General features: G+C 38.0%; 2 protein-coding genes across 2 annotated transcripts; one reads left to right on the plus strand and one right to left on the minus strand.

Annotated features, from left to right (window-relative positions):
• The first annotated feature begins 5,844 nt into the window (after positions 1–5,844).
• Positions 5,845–6,810, plus strand: LOC133763757 (olfactory receptor 5P1-like). The gene has a single exon (XM_062197509.1). It carries the CDS (start codon positions 5,857–5,859, stop codon positions 6,808–6,810), a length of 954 nt encoding a protein of 317 aa, XP_062053493.1. The 5' UTR covers positions 5,845–5,856.
• Positions 6,811–20,208: 13,398 nt separating this feature from the next.
• LOC133764457 (olfactory receptor 5P4) lies at positions 20,209–21,153 on the minus strand. The gene has a single exon (XM_062198132.1). It carries the CDS (start codon positions 21,145–21,147, stop codon positions 20,209–20,211), a length of 939 nt encoding a protein of 312 aa, XP_062054116.1. The 5' UTR covers positions 21,148–21,153.
• Positions 21,154–21,738: the final 585 nt, after the last annotated feature.

Below are 21,738 nucleotides of genomic sequence, written 5' to 3' on the forward strand. Positions count from 1 at the left end.
GTCGCGGATCAGGGATAACAAATGATATTTGTCTCTTTGGGCCTGGCTTAATTCATTCAGCATGATGTTTTCCAGATTCCTCCATCTTGTTGCAAATGACCAGGTTTCGTTGTTTCTTACTGCTGTATAGTATTCTATGGAGTACATGTCCCATAATTTCTTTATCCAGTCTACTGTTGATGGGCATTTGGGTTGGTTCCAGGTCTTAGCTATTGTGAATTGAGCTGCAATAAACATTAATGTGCAGATGGCTTCTTTATTTGCCAAATTAATTTCCTTTGGGTAAATTCCAAGGAGTGGGATGGCTGGGATGTATGGTAGGGTTATGTTCAGGTTTCTGAGGAATCTCCAGACAGACTTCCATAGTAGCTTAACCAGTTTGCATTCCCACCAACAGTGGGTTAGTGTCCCTTTTTCCCCACATCCTCTCCAGCATCTGCTGCTGGTAGATTTCTGAATGTGAGCCATTCTCACCGGGGTGAGATAGAACCTCATTGTGGTTTTGATTTGCATTTCTATGATTGCTAGTGATCTTGAACATTTTTTCATGTGTCTGTTGGCCATTTGGAAAAGCAATCTTGTACAACAAAAACAAAGCCGGAGGCATCACAATACCAGATTTCAGGACATACTACAGGGCAGTTGTTATCAAAACAGCATGGTACTGGTATAGAAACAGATGGATAGACCAATGGAACAGAATAGAAACACCAGAAATCAATCCAAACATCTACAGCCAACTTATATTTGACCAAAGATCCAAATCTAATCCCTGGAATAGGACAGTCTATTCAATAAATGGTGCTGGGAAAATTGGATTTCCACGTGCAGAAGCTTGAAGCAAGACCCATACCTATCACCTTACACAAAAATTCACTCAACATTGATTAAAGACTTAAATCTACGACCTGAAACCATCAAATTATTAGAGAGCATTGGAGAAACCCTGCAAGATATAGGCACAGGCAAAGACTTCTTGGAAAATACTCCAGCAGCACAGGCAGTCAAAACCAAAATTAACATTTGGGATTGCATCAAATTGAGAAGTTTCTGTACTTCAAAAGAAACAGTCAGGAAAGTGAAGAGGCAACAACAGAATGGGAAAAAATATTTGCAAACTATACTACAGATAAAGGGTTGATAACCAGAATCTACAAAGAAATCACGAAAATCCACAACAAAACAAACAGCCCACTTAAGAATGGGCCAAGGACCTCAATTGACATTTTTCGAAAGAGGAAATCCAAATGTAACTGCATTCTTTATCCAAGATGGGACGTCAACATTTCATATTGTAAGTCTTCACCCCTTCACCATCCATAAAACTAAGTAGAAAACCTTGCTTTCTGAAGTTATTTTTAGAATTCACAATCAATAATTCTGGCTCTGAAGGTGAGTATAATATTCAACATTCAATTTTACTAAAATAAGATTAAAATAAAAGAACTACCCCCAATCTTAGCTCTTGATTCTGATAGAAATTGTGAGGTTTCCACAAACATGGATCATGGAATAGTTACACTGAGAACACACAAAGCAGCCTGGCCTTCATTCCTTCGGACAGTGTAGATAGTCTGCAGCAGCCAAAACCATTAATAAGCTTATGTTAATTAAAATATGAAAAGGAAATCAGAAAGAAACAACCTGATATTTGTGTTGGATGAAACTCAGACTGTCATTCATCATCAAAGATGAACAATGCATTGAGAGAAAGGACATTTAAATGTCAAAGTGCCTGATGTGGGTGGACAAGTATAAAAGTGATGCCAAAATGGAGAACTCTAGAACAGCTGTAGGTGAACAGAGGAGAGGAGGGGAAGGACAAATACCAGTTGGCATATATATATATATATATATATACACACATACATATATACACATACATATGTGTGTATATATATATATATATATATGAATGGCATAGTCTAGAACCAAGAAGCGAACAGATGCTGTACTTCCTGCTTTATTTTGGAATTCGTTGAAATCTCCTGACATGTGTTAAAGGACGGTTATACTTCTTATAAAAAATGAGTAATTGAAACTATATGAATACTTCATTTTTATTTAGTGAAAATTAGTTACTAAACCCTCACACATGACCAAACACCTCTGGGGACTTCATAGATATTTCTTTTAATTTCAAACAAACCTTCACTATAGGGGAATATAATCTCATTTTACTAATGCAAAAGATGAGTCAGAGATTTATGCGCACTAATACAGATGGTCAAAGGGAGAAGTGCAATTACTGACTCCAGTCTCCATGACTCTGCTGCCATCACAGATTAAGGCTCAGAAATGAAAGCAATGTTGCCCCCACTGACATCTGTTCGAGTCCAATAGTAAAAATGCACTTATGCTACTCAGGGTTTGGCCTTATTCCTCAGAGTATTTTTAGATGCTGACAAAGAGAATGGAGGAGAAGGTGACAAGTATGCTACAGGTGAGACAGCCAGTGGAACCATGGATGCTTAATTTAAGAAAAGTGAAGTCAATGGATGTATGATCGCTGTATTAAAATATTTCAGCAATTTTATATAGAAAGTAGATGCACTGTACCATTGAACCCACGTGGGAACAACTGATAAGATTATCAGCCACGTTTTTAAAAGATTTACTCATTTTAAAGGCAGAGTGATAGAGAGAGAAAGAGATGTTCTACCTGCTGGTTCACTCCCCACAACCCCACAAAAGCCAGGGCCAGGCTAGGCTGAAATCAGAAGCCAGGATCTCCACCCTGGTCTCCCAAGTGGAACCCAAGCAGTTGGGCACCATCTACTACCTCCCAGGCATATTAGCAGGGAGATAGATAGGAAATGAGGAGTAGCCAAGCCTTGAAAAAGGCATACCATTACAGGGCATTGGTATCCCAAGTGGTGGCTTAACTTGGTGTGCCAGAAGACCCACCCCTAAAAATCATTTTTTTTTTCAGTGATAGAGCTAGGGCCGGGTGTTGCAGTGTGGTGCATGAAGTTGCCATCTGTGACACCATGATCCCACATGGGCACCGGTTTGATTTCTGGCTGCTCCACTTCCAATCCAGCTCCCTACTAAAGGCCTGGGAAAAGCGAGGATGATCCATGGGTTTGATCCCCTGACACTCACATGGGAGACCTGGATGAAGTTCCTGGCTCCTGGCTTTGGCCTGACCCAGGCCCGGACATTTCAGCCTTTTGTGGAGTGAACCAACAGATGAAGATCTGTCTCCCTCTGCCTCTCTCTGTAACTCTTTGAAATAAATTACTAAATTTTTAAAATGATAGAGTTAACAGCAAAGGCAGTAAGATGCCTGCCATTAGAGTAATTTAATCACACCTAAAGAAGAGAATATATTTTTAATGAGCTGCAGGTTCTTAACTATTGATTCATCATGCCTCACAATTCACTCAAATAACTCTAGGTCTCATCATTGGGAAAACTAAATGCCCATCCATTCTGAAGTAAATTTAGAGTTTTTTTTAAAAACAAATTCAGACATTTTAAGACAGTAATTGCAGCTATTAGTCATTTACAGTAAATATCCAAGACCTTAAGAATAGCAAAAATATTGTTCACAGAAAATTGTGTTTCTGTAAAAAGTAGAGCCAATAACATTGAATAGTAAACCTCAGTGACTGTTCACAGGACTTTCAAAAAGTAGAAAATTTGCAAGGAAGTATACGTAGAGAGAAGTGTAAAAAAGTGATTGAAGATGGACTCTGGAGTTCCATGAATACCATCCTGAGTTTGATATATTTTGGTTATGAAGATTACTTAAAAACATGTAATATTTTACAGATAATACTAAGTAAAAATGTCAATTACAAAATAGAACATTCAATAGGATTACAAGTACGTAAATTCTACATACATATACCTGAATATTAAGAGAAATCAAAATGGATTATGTGGGATTTTCAGTTAAATAATGTGGAAATATTTTTTAAAAATGCATGCAAAAAATGTAAATCAATAGCACTTACTTAAAGAGATGTTATTTAGCTGAAGTTAATGGAATGAAAAAGGTGTACAAGTGAACTTTTTTAGGTCTGAAATAAATCCCAGTTTAAATTTATTATTATTATTATTATTAACAATTTATTTATTTTTTTGAAAGGTTGAGTTACAGAGAGGGATAGAGGTAGAGAGAAAGAAGTCTTCTTTTTTCTTTCTTTCTTTCTTTTTTTTTTTGACAGGCAGAGTGGACAGTGAGAGAGAGAGACAGAGAGAAAGGTCTTCCTTTTCCATTGGTTCACCCTCCAATGGCCGCCGCAGCTGGCGCGCTGCAGCCGGCGCACCGCGCTGATCTGAAGGCAGGAGCCAGGTGCTTCCTCCTGGTCTCTCATGGGGTGCAGGGCCCAAGGACTTGGGCCATCCTCCACTGCACTCCTGGGCCACGGCAGAGCGCTGGCCTGGAAGAGGGGCAACCGGGACAGAATCCAGCTCCCCAACCGGGACTAGAACCTGGTGTGCCGGCGCCGAAAGGCAGAGGATTAGCCTATTGAGCCATGGTGCTGGCCAGTATTAAACTCTTTAATGGAAATACATGCAGGAATTCAAGAAAGCAAAGCCCAGTAGGGAATACTTGAGTTTAGTATTTTCATTATTGCAAACCATGAGCATATCCTTCTTTGGAAAAGAGTATACTTTTTAAAAATTACTGCTTTAAAATAACTGGTAATGGGATTATTCTTTTTAATCCATCATATTTTGGATACTATCTTCTGGTGTTTGATCTAATTTGTAGGAATATTAGCCCTCCTTTTTATTTTAAAAGTAACATACAGCAAATATCATGGTTTGGTAAATATCTCCAAGCATTTTAACCCACTTTCAGACTTGTGTATAACCATCAATGCAATCAGGATACAAAAGAGATGCACAAACTACCAAAACTTCCTTGATCTATCCCTTTAGAATTCATCTCTGTCCACTTCAAACTTCTGAAAAACACTTATCTGTCTCCACAAATATATTTTTTCAAGAATATCATATTAATTGAATCAGATAGTGTGTAATGTTTTGAGAATTGTTTCTTTCATTTGACATGACTTGGAAATTTATACAAATGATATATTTCCTTTTTTGTTAAGTAGTATCTTATTGCATGGATATAATAGTCTGTTTATTAGTATACTTGTTGGATGATATTTGCAATTCCTCAAGTATGTGGCAATTATGAATAGAGGTGCTATAGACATTCATGTATAGGCATTTAAGTAATATAAGTCTTCATTTTTTCAGAATTAATACCTAGGAGTAGTTTTGCTGGATCATGTAGCAAATGGAAACAAGTGATAAAGACACAACACTGGGAGCTCAATCGATGACAGAATCAATAAAATTTTATTAGATGTGGTATGATTAGAGGAAGAAGGCTAAAAGTAATACCATGTAGCAGACAGGAGAGACTAGGTGGACGGCGGTGTCATTTCCCAGATACAAAATGTAAGAGTAGTTGTCAAGGAAAAAGATGAGGTTGATATGAATGAGCCTGGGATTGAGACATTGGTGGAATTTCCAAAAGGAGGGCCCTGGTATGTAACTGAAATATAGATCTAGACCTTAGTGCAGAGATTCACCCAGGAGTCATGGTTTCAAATGAATTTTTACATAAATATTAGAGATGGAAAATATTTAACTGAGGTCCCAGAGACTGAGTTTGAATGATTTGCATTTTATACAAAGAGGAATGAGCAACCACAAGAAAAAAAGCCTCAATCCTATAAACCGCCTTTGTTTACAGATTGGGCAGAAGATGAAGTCACAGTCACAGCAAATAAATGACAGAAATAACAAACAAAAACTAGGAATGTGTGTAATGAACGTATTAAAAAATATCTGCATCTCCCTCAACAGGAGCAAGTCACAGAGGAGATGGAGGTTGGAAACCACAGCACTGTGACAGAATTCATCCTCATGGGGTTGACAGAGGACCCTACACTTTGTGTCATCTTCTTTGTGATGTTTCTAGGAATCTATGTTGTCACTTTAGTAGGCAATGCCAGCATAATCACTTTAATAAGAAGCTGCTCCCACCTTCACGCCCCCATGTACCTCTTTCTCAGCCATTTGGCTTTTGTGGACATTGGAATTACCACATCAGTCACACCTATAATGCTTATGGGATTCCTTGGTCATGGAATAGTTCTTCCTGTCATTGGCTGTGAAGCCCAGCTCTCTTCTATGGTGATGTTTGGGACAGCTGAGTGCTTCCTGCTGGCTGCCATGGCCTATGATCGTTACGTGGCCATCTGCTCACCCCTGTTCTACTCCACCCACATGTCCCTTGGAGTCTGCACTGTCTTCATGGCGGCCTCCTATCTGGGTGGCTGTGTGAATGCTTCCATGTTTACTAGTTCTTCATTGAGCATTTTCTTCTGTGGACCAAATCAGATAGATCACTTTTTTTGTGATTTCTCCCCTTTGTTGAAAGTTTCCTGCTCAGATGTCTCCATTACTGAAATTATCCCTTCCATCTCTTCTGGCTCTATCATTGTGGTCACCGTGTTTGTCATAGCTGTCTCCTACATCTACATCCTCATCACCATCTTGAAGATGCGCTCCACAGAAGGGCGCCGCAAAGCTTTCTCTACCTGTACCTCTCACCTCACTGCAGTCACTCTCTACTATGGAACGATTACCTTCATTTATGTGATGCCCAAGTCCAGCTACTCACTTGACCAGAACAAGGTGATTTCTGTGTTCTACACGGTGGTGATCCCCATGTTGAACCCCCTTATTTATAGTCTGAGGAACAGAGATGTAAAGGAGGCTCTGAGAAAGAAAATTGTCAAAATATGTATTCTAGGATCCATTCTTTGTATTTAAGATGAACTGTATAGTTTTCATCTACCCATGTCACACTTAGTACGTACTCAGAGGCTTGCTTAACTGACTGCTTTAATTTTAATGATATTTCTTTGTGCTAAATAATCTTAATAAATTTGTGTTTCAATTAAAAGGCAGCTTAGCATCAGTATTAAAGGTAGTAATAATTACCACTATTGTTGAATTCCTAAGGATACCAAACATTTTTCCTTTATTTTATTTAGCAAACAATAATTTGTGCTTCCTATGTGCCAGGTCCCATTCTAAGTGCATTATGTAATGAACTCATTTATTCTTCACAACCTCCCCCAAAGGTGAACCATTATTTGTGTTTTACAACTAAATCATATGGGCATAGAAATATTAAGACAACCCCAGTTATGCAGATGTGGAATTATATTTGAATCCAGACAGTCTGGTTCTAAAGCCACCCTGATTCTCTATTTAATTTTCACAATAATTCTGTGATGTAGGCATTATAAGTTCCCCTTAATTAACAGATGAAAAACTTGAGTCTTACAGAGATCAAACACCTTGTCAAGATAGGTATATATTTTAGTCTTTTCTTCCTATAGTCCATGTAATTAATCTATACCGTACTGCCACAATCAGTCCAATGATGTTAGCATTGGTAATGATGAAAAGATCTGAGCAGGGTAATCCAGCCTAATCTGGTATGTTGCATAAATCTCTTAAACAAATTTTACCTACCAAGAGCCAAGGTAGTACAAACAAGAGAAAGGGTGGGGAAACCTATTGATTCTCATCTTTAGGAAATCAATCTGGACACCATGAACAATCAACCCATGGACAATCTGGACACATGATTTGGTTGAAATTCTGTTCATATTTAAACATTCATAAAACATACAATCTCACGTTGGCATAAAATAATCTTTTCTTGTGGATCTAAAAAGAGATCTTAAAATCTAAGCTTGCAATTAATATGCTAACAATAATTTTAATTCCATAAATCTGGACCTATAAAGAAACCAAAACCTGTTTTTAAAAAGCCAGAAACTTTGTTACAAATCACTCTGGTTTTTTTTCTTACGATAATAACCTGTTTTCATTTACATCATCATCAAAAAACTGGAAAGAGGACAGATTATCTGGCAAACAGGAATCTAAAGCAAATACTGAGACAACAGCTTATGGAATCTGAATGAAAGTCTTAGAATCCAATTGTCCTCATGTGAGTATAAAAGGGTGAGAAATATGAGGAAACTATAGAGTTTAATATTTTTAGTGGAAAATATAGAACAAGTATTGAAAGATAAGAAGATAAATTAAAACGTAGAAAATGGTGGAGAAAAAGGTACCCTAATGCACTGTTGATAGGAATATGACTATAAAATAACACTTTCTGCAGAATAGAGCACTAAAACTTAGTTGTATAATATAATTAGATAAAGTAAGATAATGGCATCAGAAAAGTGCCCTGTGTTTAAGAGGTAACGTGAGAAATGGCATGTAAGAATGAAAGGGTAGGATAGTTGGAGGAATTGCAAGTCTTTTAACATTTATGAAGTTTTAATAATGGATTGAGGAGTAATGGTGATGGATGTCAAATAGAAGCAGTTCACAAGAGCCATAAATTACATTTTAAGGTTCATTTTATCCAGTGAAGAACTATTAAAAGGCTTCATGCAAGGAAGCAAAATGGTTAATGTGTTCAGATCATTGTAACAACAGAGTGAAGTTTATTTCTACGGATAACTGGGCTAAGAGAAAGTCCTCCAGGAGACAGAAGATAAATGTTTTAAGCAGTTTGATAGAAAATATGGAGAGAAAAGCTTTGAGGAAAATTTGGGAGAGAACTGGCAGAAATTGTTGATTGTAAGACGTGGGATATTAGGAAGAAGGAATATCCCAGAGCGACTCCTACAGTTCCAATTTAGTTGAGTAGGTGCTGTCACTGGCAGCAGTCCCCCAGCTGAAGTCCCAGGGTAGACTAGAAAGGAAAGAAACTAGATTCAAGTATTTGTAAAATGTGTTATCATTCACACTATGTCCACTGCTCTCCCAAGAGCAAACCCTGTTAGATTCAAAGCCCAGCTAAAGGAGAAAAACTCTTTTAAGTCACACAGGCTGCTCTTCTCTAATTTTCAATTCAATCGTACATTTCCTGATATCCTGCCCCTTCTTACACCACTTATTCATCATAACAGACATTTGCAAGTAGGGATCTTTTATTTTTTTACCTTTAACTCCTGAGGTCCTATTCCTTCTCCTTATATTTATGATTCAAGGAGGGAGAGAGTAGGTACTTGCTTAATGTTTCTGTGATATGATAACATAGTGACTGTATGTGATTTAGCCAATTTTATAATGATGATAGGAAATGTACTCAATAAGTAACTAATACGGGAAAAAGAATTTCAGCAAAAGGTTAGGCCATGAGGCAGCAAAGTGGGGAGGATATTTCAAGTCACTCACTTTCACTGGGTCACTGGATAAGTATAAGAGAAAAGAGAGTTCTCTGGAAAACATGTTTATACTGGAAAAGTAATTTAGTCTTAAACATGAACAGACTAAGTCCCATCTGCTTTTCATAATGTATTGATAAAATTACATATATGAGTATATATGCTTATAGTATGACTTATTTGTATAAAATGAAAAATATACTTTCCAAAAATTTTTAAGAATTTGAGGACATAGCTTTCCTCGTGGGTCCTGTCTGCCTCACGGAGAAACTACTATCAGAACATGTCTGTGACGAGATTTCTATCTCAGTCCACCAAAGAATAGGAATGGGACTGAACACCCCCTTGACTTGCCCTCTTAAAGGCTGCCTCTGTGGTCTCCTTTACCAGAAACCAGGAGGAAAGAGGAGCTCGCTGGGCAGCAGTAGCATGTGAAATTGGTGGCACACCAATTAATGGCTGCTTTATCCGGTGATCTGCCAGGTTAGTCCACTACAAATGGCATTGGTTTTTGATGTGGAAAGCCAGGGCTTCACATGGACACCAAAGTCAGCTTTTGGAGAGCCCTGGCAGCTCTTCCAGCCAATAGTTGTCACTGGAAACAAAACTGCCCTGGAGTCAAAGGACTCCCAGGTCAGAACAACAGACCTTGTTGGCTCTAAGCTGAGAAGCCCTAGATTTGGCCCAGCTACCAAAGTAACCACCACTGCTGAAGGGACGGCCAAGTAGGGTTAGTAACTTTGCAGGCAGAACTGTAAATTTTCTTTCAGAGAAAATTTCTTCTAATCAGGCCAGCTCTCCTCCCAGGCCAGCTAGGTAATGGAAGTCAACAGGGTGCCTTCCCTAAAGAGGTTCACACCTCCTTATGATGTTTCTTCTGGTACCCCTTGTGAAGAAATAGATAGGTCTGGGCCTCATATCTGGCCAGGCCTTAAAGCCCACCTGATTATTATCAGGCCCCTTCTGTCAGTTTCTATTTGCCTCTCAATAGAAATATTTGCTCATGCTTTAGACTTCTGGTTCCCACAAGTCACAGGCAAATAAGTCTTGTTGACACAGTTTTTATAGGTCAGGCTCTTAGAGGAATTGAATTCATTTCTGAGTGAGTGACAGGAGATTATAATCCAGAGTGCAAGGCTGTGTCAAGCCATTAGGTCCATCTGGAGAGACTGGCGTAACAGGAAGTTGTTATTTTTATTTATGTGTGTATTTTTAATACACAGTGGGGAGGGAGGGGGGAAAGGGGAGAGAGAGAGAGAGAGAGAGAACGAACCAATCTTCTATCTACTGGTTCACTCCAATGGCTGCTTCAGCAGGGCTGGGCCAGGCCAAAGCCAGGAGCCAGAAGCCATCTTCTACTGCTTCCACAGGCATTTCAGCAGGTTGATGGATCAGAAGTGGAGCTGCTGGGATTGGATTTTGTGCCCTTACAGGATGCCGACACTGCAGGCAGAGGCTTAACCTTCTACTCTATAGTTCTCACCCCAGTAACAGGAAGCTTTTAAAGGCAAAAGAGAGAAGTCCATCTAAGCTTCTCTGAATCCAGGTTCACTGATCACAGAAGCCACTGAAGGAGCTGGTGTTAGCTCACTGATAGAGACAGATATTTCTGGACAAGTTTCTTATTTGAACTTCTGTGGTCTTGAATAAACCTTGTAACAGAAATATGAGAAGACATGAAGGACAAGAAGGTGTTTAAGGCACATAACACATGACTGGGATGTGAAAGAATTTCATCTGGGTTTCAGAAGGTCTTGTGTTCCTTATGTCAGGCAAACAAATGTGAGTTAGTCCTCCGACCCTGGAAACCCTTCCCTTCATGACCTCCGGGCTCTACTTGTCTGGGTCTGTCAGGAATGCCTCCATTGTATATTAGCAACTTTCATATTCAAATTACTCAATTACTCAAAAGGCTGTACCTTATGTGTATATTATACCAAGATAGTAAAAGATCATTCTCCAAAATCACAATATCCAGTCCACACTGGAAATACTACCTCCATTCTATTAGGATGCAAGTTAGGGAGTTACATTGTATAAAGTGACCTAAGTTGTTTCTTTATGTGAAGGATCTATTTTGGCACAATATTTCCATTTTCTCAAAGGCATCAATCCAATGATATATTTTCCTGACAGAAGGAAACAAAAAATATTTTGGAAGAAGATATTCTCATCTAGAGTGTGTACAAATTTTTATCCTTATTGCCCATCACCCAGTGAAGAAAATGACAATGGATGCCAGAGATGAACAAAATGAAAAAGCCAGGAAATACATAAATAAAAGTGATTAAAGGATCAATTCAACAGGGATATGTGACTATTAAAGTGCATATGCACCTAATTACAAGGCACCTGGCTATTTAAAAGAAATGTTAAGGGATTTAAAGAGAGCTATAGACTGAAATACAATAGCGATGAGTGACTTCAATACCCCATTTTCAGCAATGCCAGATCAATGAGACAGAAATCAACAAGGAAACAACAGAGTTAATTGGCAACATAGAGCTAGCAGATATCTACAGAGCCTTCCACTCTACAGCCACAGAGTACACATTTTTCTCTCCAATATATGGAACTTTCTATAGGATTGAAAACATGCTAGGCTATAAAGCAAGTCTCAGCAAATTCAAAAAAATGAAAATCATAACATACATCTTCTTGAACCAACATGCAATGAAGCTGGAAATCAACAACTCAAGAATCTCTACAAAATATGCAAACATGTGGAGAATGAACAATGTGTTCTGAATGAACAGTGGGTCATAGAAGAAATCAAAAGAGAAATTAAAAAATTTCTGGAAACAAATGAAGATGACAATACAACATAACATTTGTGGGATACAGCAAAAGCTGTGTAAAGAGGAAAGTTTATAGCAATTGGTGCATGCATCAAGAAACTAGAAAGGTATCAAATAAATGAACAATCTGTGCAACTCAAAGATCTAGAAAAACAACAGTAAACCAAACTCAAAACCAGTAGAAGAAAATAAATAATTAGAGAAGAAATCAACAGAATTGAAACCAAAAAAAAAAAAAGATCAGCAAAATGAAGAGCTATTTTTTGAAAAAACAAACAAAACTGACACACCATTGGCCCAACTAAACAAAAAAAGGAGAGAGAAGACCCAAAAAATAAAATTAGAGATGAAAAAGGAATGTAACAACAGACACCACAGAAATAAAAAGAGGTATCAGAAATTACAACAAAGAGCTGCATGTCAACAAACTGCGAAGCCTAGAAGAAATGGGTAGCTTCCTAGACACACACAAGGTACCTAAATTGAACCATGAAGACATAGAAACCTGAACAGACCGATAACCCAGTCAGAAATTGAATCAGTAATAAAGGTCCTCACAACAAAGAAAAGCCCAGGACCAGATGGATTCACTGCTGAATTCTACCAGACATTTAAAGAAGAACTAACTCCAATTCTTCTCAAGTAATTCAAAACAATTGAATGAAGGGGATACTCACAAATTCTTTCTATGAAGCGAGCATTACCTTAATTCCTAAACCTGAAAAAGATACAACAGAGAAAGAGAACTACAGCCCTCCCCCCATTTCTGTGATGAACATAAGACACAAAAATCTCAACAAAATTCTTGCCAATATAATCCAAAAAACACATCAGGAAGATCATTTGCCTGGACCAAGTGGGATTTATACCTGTATGCATGGATGGTCCAACATTCACAAATCAATCAATGTGATACTTCACATTAACAAATTGAGAACAAAAACCATCTGATTATCTCAATAGATGCAGAGAAAGCATTTAATAAAATACAACACTCTTTTATGATGAAAACGCTAAGCAAATTGGGTTTAGATGGAACATTCTTCAACACAATCAAGGCAATTTATGACAAGCCCATGGCCAGCTTCCCATTGATTGGGGAAAGCTGGAAGCATTCCCACTGAAATCCAGAACCAGACAAGGATACTCTCTCTCACCACTGTTATTCAATATAGTTCTGGAAGTTCTAGCCAGAGCCATAAGGCAAGAAAAAGAAATAAAAGTGATTCAATTAGGTAAAGATGAAGCCAAACTCTCCATATCTGCAGGTGACATGGTGCAATATCTAGGGGACCCAAAAGACTCCACTAAGAGACTACTGAAACTCATAGAAGAGCTTCGTAAAATAACAGGATATAAATTCAACACACAAAAATCAACAAGCTTCTTATACACATAAAATTCTACGAGAGAAAACTTCTAAGATTAATCACATTCACAATAAAAACAAAATATCAAATACCTTGGAATAAATTTAACCAAGAATTTCAAAGATCTCTACCATGAGAATTACAAAACATGAAAGAGAAAAATAAAAGAAGAAACAAAAATGGAAAAAAAAAACTTTCATTTTCATGGATTGGAAGAATCAATATCATCAAACTGTCCATTCTTCCAAAAATAATTTACAGATCCAATACAATACCAATGAAAATACCAAAGACACTCTTCTCAGATCAAGAAAAAATTATGCTGAAATTCATTTGGAAACACAGAAGACCCTGAATAGCTGAAGCAATCTTATATAACAAAAACAAAGCCAGAGGCATCACAATACCAGATTTTAAGACATACTACAGCACAGTTATAATAAAAACAAAACAAAACAGGTACTGGTTCCATTGGATAGACCAATGGAACAGAATAGAAATACTAGAAATCAATCCAAGCATCTACCATCAACTCATATTCGACCAAGGAGCTAAAACCATTCACTGGAGCAATAATGGTGCTGGAAAAACTGGATTTCCACATGCAGAAATATGAAGCAGGACCCCTACCTTACACCTTACACAGAAACCCATTCGAAATGCATTAAAGACCTAAATCTATGACCCAATACCATCAAATTACTAGAGAACATTGGAGAAACCCTGTAAGACATTGCCAAAGGCAAAGGTTCCTGGAAAAGACCCCAGAGGCACAGGCAATAAAAGCCAAATTAACAAATGTGATTACATCAAATTGAGAAGCTTCTGTACAGCAAAAGAAACAGGAAAGTAAAAAGGTGATCAATAGATTGGGAGAAATTATTTGCAAACCACACAACTGATAAAAGATTAATAACCAAAATATATAAAGTGATCAAAAAAGCTCAACAACAAAACAAACAACCCAGTCAAGAAATGGGCAAAGGACTTAAACAGACATTTCTCAAAAGAGGAAATCAAAATGGCCAACAGACACATGAAAAAATGCTCAGGATCACTAGCTGTCAGGGAATTGCAAATCAAAATCACAGGAGGTTTTACCTCATCCAAGAAAGAATGGCTTTCATACAAAAATCAAAAAATAACACATGCTGGTGAGGATGTGGGGAAAAAGTACCCTACTCCACTCTTTGTGGGAATGTAAACTGGTAAAACCCCTATGGAAGATAGTTTGGAGATATCTCAGAAATCTGAATATAGTTCTACCATACAACCTAGCCATCCCACTCCTTGGAATTTACCCAAAGGAAATGGAATCAGCAAAGAAAAGAGTTATCTGCACCCCCAAGTTTATTGCAGCTCAATTCACAATAGCTAAGACATGGAATCAACCCAAATACCTGTCAACTGAAGCCTGGATAAAGAAATTATGATATATGTACTCTATGGAATACTATAAAGCAGTAAAAACAATGAAATCCAGTCATTTGTAACAAAATGGGGAAATCTGTAAAACATCATATTTAGTGAAATAAGCCAGCCCCAAAGGGACAAATACCATATGTTCTCCCTGATCTGTGATAACTAACAGAGCACCTAAAAGAAAACCTGTAGAAGTGAAATTGACAACATGAGAAGGAATGACTTGAACAGCCCTTGTCTTGACTGTCGAGGATCAGTTTATTATTTTATTTTTTATTATTATTCTTTTATGTCTACTTAATACTTTTGGTTGAACTCTTAACATAGAAAAAGTCATAGATGTATAAAGTAAATTGAAAATAGTTCTCAGTAAAAAGTAAGAACGGGGATAAGAAAGGGAGGAGCTGTACAGTTCTGCACATAGTCCCACAGACTAACCCCGAAGAGTAAAACTAAAAGCTTACCATGGGACTGCAAATTCGGTAAGCTGGGTGTTAATAATGCCATCTTATGTGTTAAAGTGATCATACTAAGTGTATAATTGATCATACAGATAGGATTAAATATCAACGGAATCATATAAATAAGACCAAGTTTCTGGTAGTAACAATAGATAGAATAAAAAGGAGAGAATGTTACAACATGGCAATCAGTCCACAGAGCAGACTGATACAATGACAAACACCCTGAACAGCACTTTGACCTCAGAAACAGCTCTTAGGGTTTTGGATCCCGCTGAAAAGCCCATGAGAACATTTCAGGCATGGAAAGCCAAGAGACTATGGCAAAAAATGATCTACATGAAGGATCTCAGTGAGTAAAACCCCAGTGGAAAGAAGGGGTCATCAGACAGAGGTCCACCTTTCTCTGAAGGGAGAACTTCCACGTTGCTTATGGCCCTATTTAAATACTGACAGAGTTTGTGGACTCAAAAGGCTTCCATGGCCTTGGAAGCTCATGACAAGAGCCTCAGGTGATCACTGACATCATAAATAAGAATGTCAATTATTAAATCAACAACAGGAGTCACTGTGCACTTATTCCCCATGTAGGGTCTCAATCCTTAGTGAGTTGTAGTATGAGAATTAAATGTAAAACTTATTCTCAAACAGTACTTTATACTTTGTTTGTGTGGGTACAAATTGTGGATATCTTTACCTAGTATAGAGCTGGTCTTCTGTATATAAAGTTAATTAAACATGAATCTTGATGAAGAATGGGATGAGAGAAGTGGGGGGTTGGAGGGCGTGTATGAGGGGAAGAACCACTATATTCCTAAAGTTGTACCTATGAAATTTGTATTCATTAAATAAAAGTGTTCTTTTTTTTTTTTTTTGACAGGCAGAGTGGATAGCGAGAGAGAGAGAGACAGAGAGAAAGGTCTTCCTTTGCCGTTGGTTCACCCTCCAATGGCCGCTGTGAAGCCAGGAGCCAGGTGCTTCTCCTGGTCTCCCATGGGGTGCAGGGCCCAAGCACTTGGGCCATCCTCCACTGCACTCCCTGGCCACAGCAGAGAGCTGGCCTGGAAGAGGGGCAACCGGGCCAGAATCCGGCGCCCCGACCGGGACTAGAACCTGTTGTGCTGGCGCCGCTAGGCGGAGGATTAGCCTGTTGAGCCACAGCACTGGCCATAAAAGTGTTCTTAAAAAAACATGGCATTGGGGCCGGTGCCGTGGCACAGTAGGTTAATCCTCCACCTGCGGTGCCGGCATCCCATATGGGTGCCGGTTCTAGTCCCGATTGCTCCTTTTCCATTCCAGCTCTCTGCTATGGACTGGGAAGGCAGTGGAGGATGGCCCAAGTGCTTGGGCTCCTGCACCCACATGAGAGACCAGGAAGAAGCACCTGGCTCCTGATTTCAGATTGGCACAGCTCCGGCCATTGCGGCCATTGGGGAGTGAACCAACGGAAGAAGATCTTTGTCTCTCTCTCTCACTGTCTGTAACTCTACTTGTCAAATAAATAAATAAATAAAAATCTTTTAATAAAATACATGGCATTTCTTCCTTTTTTATAAATAAAAAGAAAAGGGAGGAAAAATAAAAGGGAAAACAAAGAATTCTCTTGTAGAACCCTTTTAAAAAATAATTTTATTGATATATAATTTCCACACACTGAACTCAAACATATTTATAGGTTGATGATTTTTGACAAATATATATATATATAAATATATTTGTGTGTGTATCTATCTATTATATATATATATATACCTGAATAACCACCACCAATCATAATATACACGTGATTTTATTATCCCCAAGAACTCACCCCTTGCTCCTTTGCTTTTAACCTCCAATATCCCATTACACAAAGTGTTTCACAGAATCATAAGAAATGTCTACAACTCCAGAAGTACCAATCCATTTCAGAAGAGAACAGTTTCCACAAAATGTTTCAGACTAAGAAGCTCTTAATAACATAGCAGGGCAGAATCTTTTAAAAAAATCATTCTAGTTCAAATCCCTGCTTTCTAGGCAACAATCTGTACTCCTCAGTAAATCAAAGACTTGAAAATAACTGATGAAACGGGTTTCTGGTTGTTCCCAATGTGGATATTATTATTATCATCGATCTTTACTTACTGGCTCTTTTTCTTTGAATAACATGCTTTGTACCATTCTTAATATTTTTCCCCCTCTTTTGGAGAGACATTCGCTAGCACAACTCACATGTGGCTTCTTTCCAAGTCTTCACTCCCTCCTCTCTTGGAAGGAGTAATTAACTCAAAGTGAGTTTCAAAGGAAAAACTAGACATACAGATATATTATTTTGCTAGGATTATAATAACAAAGGGCCAAAACTGGGTGGATTATACAACAAAAATGAATTGTCTCACAGTTCTGTAGGCTCGAAGTCCAAGGCCGAAGTTTTGGCACTTTAGTTCCTTCTGAGGGTAGCGAGACAGAATTTGTTTCATGTCTTTTACCCTGCTTCTGGAGGTTTGCTGGCAATCCTTGGCACCCTTTAGCATTTTGCAGTATATTCCAGATCTCTGTCTTTATCTTTACGTGACATTTTTCTGTGTTGTCTGTGTCCATGATTCCCCTTTCAACTGGATATCCGTCATTGGATCAGGGGCCACTCTAGTATCACTTCATTTTAACAAACTATATCTGCAATGAACCTATTCCCAAATAAAGTCACCATATGAGGTATTGGGGATTAAAAGTTAGGATAATAATATGGGGGATACAATTCACCCCCCAAAAGCATCCTAACTCTTCTCCTTCCTCCTGTTTCTTGGAAATCAGCCTTCTCTTGGTACTCCTGACTGCCCTGGTGTACTGTATGCTGATGGGTAAAGGCATAGTACTGCCAGTGATAGAGAAGCAAAGAACATCATATTCTAAGATCCAGAACATGAAAACACATGTGTTCACAGCTATATACTGCATTTTCTCAGATCTTTAATTTCTATAGGTAATATTTTTTCTTCCATGCACCTTCTCCTTTTGTCATTCTCTAGTTGATTCAGAACTTCGGAGAAGAAAATTAGTGTAAACATATGTCCTACCCCAAAAATACTAACAACATCAGCCACAACCATACCCTGTACAAATGATGACTAAATTACTTGAATTCCTTCGAGTTGAAATACACAGGAGAGATATTTTCCAGGACATATCACAGTCTTTGGGCGACCACTTTAGCCTGTAAACTAAAGGGATTTAGATAAAATGAAGCCAGTTTGTGATGTTTCTTCCTTTTGAGAGAAGTAAAAGGAAGAAAGGAGGCTGACCATTTAGATGTATGTACAGTGAAGACCATCCTAACTGTTAGCAAACCAGACTTCACAAAGAGGTGGCATTTATTTGGAAAGAAGATCGAGGAGAAGGTATATTTCTGCAAAAATACAATAGATTCAGTTAGGACAATTGAGAGTCTTGGGGAAAAGGCTGATGAAGAAGTCATCTGTCCTCCAAGGAAAGTTCTATCTGGAGACAGGGATACTACCAACACACAAGTGGCAGCTGACCTCCTAAGAGAAAATGAGGTCATCCAAGGGTGCTGTTTGGAGGCAGGAGGAAAGTCAGAGAGCTGAGGATGGACCCTATAGAAGAGTGAAGTGTGGATGGCAGGATGAGGAGGTGTGCCAGTAGTAGTCAATGAATGAATTTGGAGGCAAAAGCAATAACCAGGCTGTGGGAGAGGCAGCAATGATGGACATCTCCTTGAAAGACATTACAAAAATATGTGGCACTTAAATCTTTGCCTGAACCATAATTTCTCCTATTCATAAGCTATTGTTCAAAGAAGTCATACTATCCCAGTCAAATCAAAGAAATGTCTGCTTCCAAAGTCTTACTCTAAGACTTCAGTGATGAGAAGAGTCAGTTGAGATTTATTCAGAGTTTTTCTGTGTTATCTTGGTTGAAAATCTTAATGGCCAAGAGAGGGAATCAGGATTTTTGCCTTGGCTTAAATAAAATGATTAAAAAATAGAAGTTTTTCTGAGATACTAACATTATTGTTTCCAAAAGTTTAATTAAAAGTTGACTACTGCAGGGTAGTATCTTTAGAAAAAGTAACCCTAACAGGTGTATTGGTGGTTCAGTGGTAGAAAAAGTAACCCAAATTATCTGACATGTCAACATTATCAATTATATACATCAATTGAAAATTTATTTACTAAATGTTATTTTACAAGAGAGTATTTATAGGAATTGGATTTTTGATAAAAAATATGTCTCTATTTGATTTTTTTGAAAGGGAGAGAGACAGAGGGATATACAAATGGGTATCAGTCTTATATTGTTTCATTCCCCAAATGGCCACAACAGCTGGGACTAGGGCAGGCTGATGCCAGAAGCCAGGAGCTCAAACTAGGTCTAATATATAGGTGGCAGGGACCTAAGCATTCAAGCCATCACCTGTTGCCTCCCAGGGTGCACATAAGCAGAAAAAGAATTGGAAGCAGAATTGGGACTCAAACTCCAGTACTGTGATAATGGATGTGGATATTCCAAGTGACATCCCAATCACTGAGCCAGATGCCCTATTAAATCTTTTATTGAAATTGGACTCTGTAATTTTTGAATAAGGGAAGTTAGAAACTATTTTCTGAAATATTTTTATCTTAAAAATCCATATTTAATTTGAATCTGGCATGTGTCCTATAAATGATACAACTTTATAAATCAAAGCAAACATTGGAGTTATTATAAGAGCTTTGCACTATAGGGTAGGGTGGAAAGTATCACCATGTTCCTGAATCTGTATATATAAAATACATGAAGTTTGTAAACATTAAAATTTTAAAAAATTAAAAAGGTATAAAAATTTAAAATAATAAAATTAATCATAAATATCATTAAAATATCAAGCACAAATGTTTCTCAAATACGGAGTTATGGAGTTATGTCTGTCTGATTTAATTCAGGAAAACCAATGTGTTCTAGCCACCAACTTTTTCAATGCCTCTTTCACCTCCTTGTTCCTCAGACTGTAGATGAGAGGGTTCAACATGGGAATCACCACTGTGTAAATCACAGATGCCACTTTAACTTGATCAGCTGAGTAGCTTGACTTGGGCATCACATAAACAAACAAAACTGTCCCATAAAACAGAGTGACTGCAGTGAGGTGGGAAGTGCAGGTAGAGAAAGCTTTGTTCCTTCCCTCAGTTGAGCGCATCTTCATAATTGCGTGGAGAATGTAGATGTAGGACACAATAATGGTAGACAATGTGCTTATAAGGACTGACCCAGAAGAGATGGAAGGAGATATTTCAGCGATATAAACATGGCCACAAGAAAGCTTCAACAGTGGGAAGAGGTCACAGAAAAAATGGTTGATTTTATTTGGGCCACAGAAGGACAGGTTCATGAAACAGCCTGTAAATGATGATGCGTTCATGCACCCACCCAAGTAGGAAGTCCCCAACAGGAGGAAACATATAGTTGAGGACATGTGGGTGGAGTAGAGTAGGGGCGAGCAGATGGCCACATAGCGATCATAGGCCATGGTGGCCAGCAAGAAGCACTCTGTAGTACCAAAAGTGACGTCAGAGCCAAGCTGGGCTATACAGCCAGTGACAGGGATAGTAGTTTTTTCTCTTAAGAAACTGATGAGCATGATTGGTGTGACAGATGTGGAATACCCAATGTCCACAAAGGCCAAATGGCTGAGGAAAAGATACATTGGGGTGTGAAGCTGTGGGCTGCAACGGATTAACACAATTATGCTGATATTTCCCACTAGAGTAACTACATAAACTGCTAGAAAAACCACAAAGAAGATGGCACATAGTGTAGGGTTATCAGTCAATCCCAAAATAATGAACTCTGTCACTGCTGTGTCATTTTCATTCTCCATCTATCCATTTAATGGTGCCTGTTGAAACTAGAATCGGAGAAGATTAAATTGGTAGAAATGATACCACTATTAACATATATATCTAAACATAATCTTGTAATTAACTTTTAAATAACTTTGCCTTATTTCTAGAATACTCTGTGCACGCAAATTTTCTTTTCACAGAGTATTAAAATTGAAGGCTCAATTATCTTAGGACCCAACTATTGTATTCCTACTTGTTGCCACATAATGAGTCTAATCCTCACGTGCACATGAGATATAAATAGGTGATTTATAACAACGTTGACTATAATAATATAAAAGGTAACTTAAACATTCATAGAAAGGTCAGATCTTGATTATCTTCATTATTATTCTGAATATGATGCTTTCTCAGTATTCTCTATCTTAATAAATGGTATTTCCATTTATATAGTTAATTAGAACAAGAAACAGATATACAGTTTTACTCTCATTCCCTCTCTCCATGGCTCCTTCCCTCGCTTTTTTCTCTTTCTCCTTTTCTTGGAATAAAATATACCACATCATTAGTTATAATATTGATACCAAGAGCTTTCCAGTGTCTATATTTAAGATGAAGAGGACAAT

The sequence above is a fragment of the Lepus europaeus genome, chromosome 7 (assembly GCF_033115175.1).
Source record: "Lepus europaeus isolate LE1 chromosome 7, mLepTim1.pri, whole genome shotgun sequence".
Classification (NCBI taxonomy): domain Eukaryota; kingdom Metazoa; phylum Chordata; class Mammalia; order Lagomorpha; family Leporidae; genus Lepus; species Lepus europaeus.

Bases quoted from the DNA above. Each gene is read 5' to 3' on its own strand.
- LOC133763757 (XM_062197509.1), top strand. From the start codon at position 5,857: ATGGAGGTTGGAAACCACAGCACTGTGACAGAATTCATCCTCATGGGG.
- LOC133764457 (XM_062198132.1), bottom strand. From the start codon at position 21,147: ATGGAGAATGAAAATGACACAGCAGTGACAGAGTTCATTATTTTGGGA.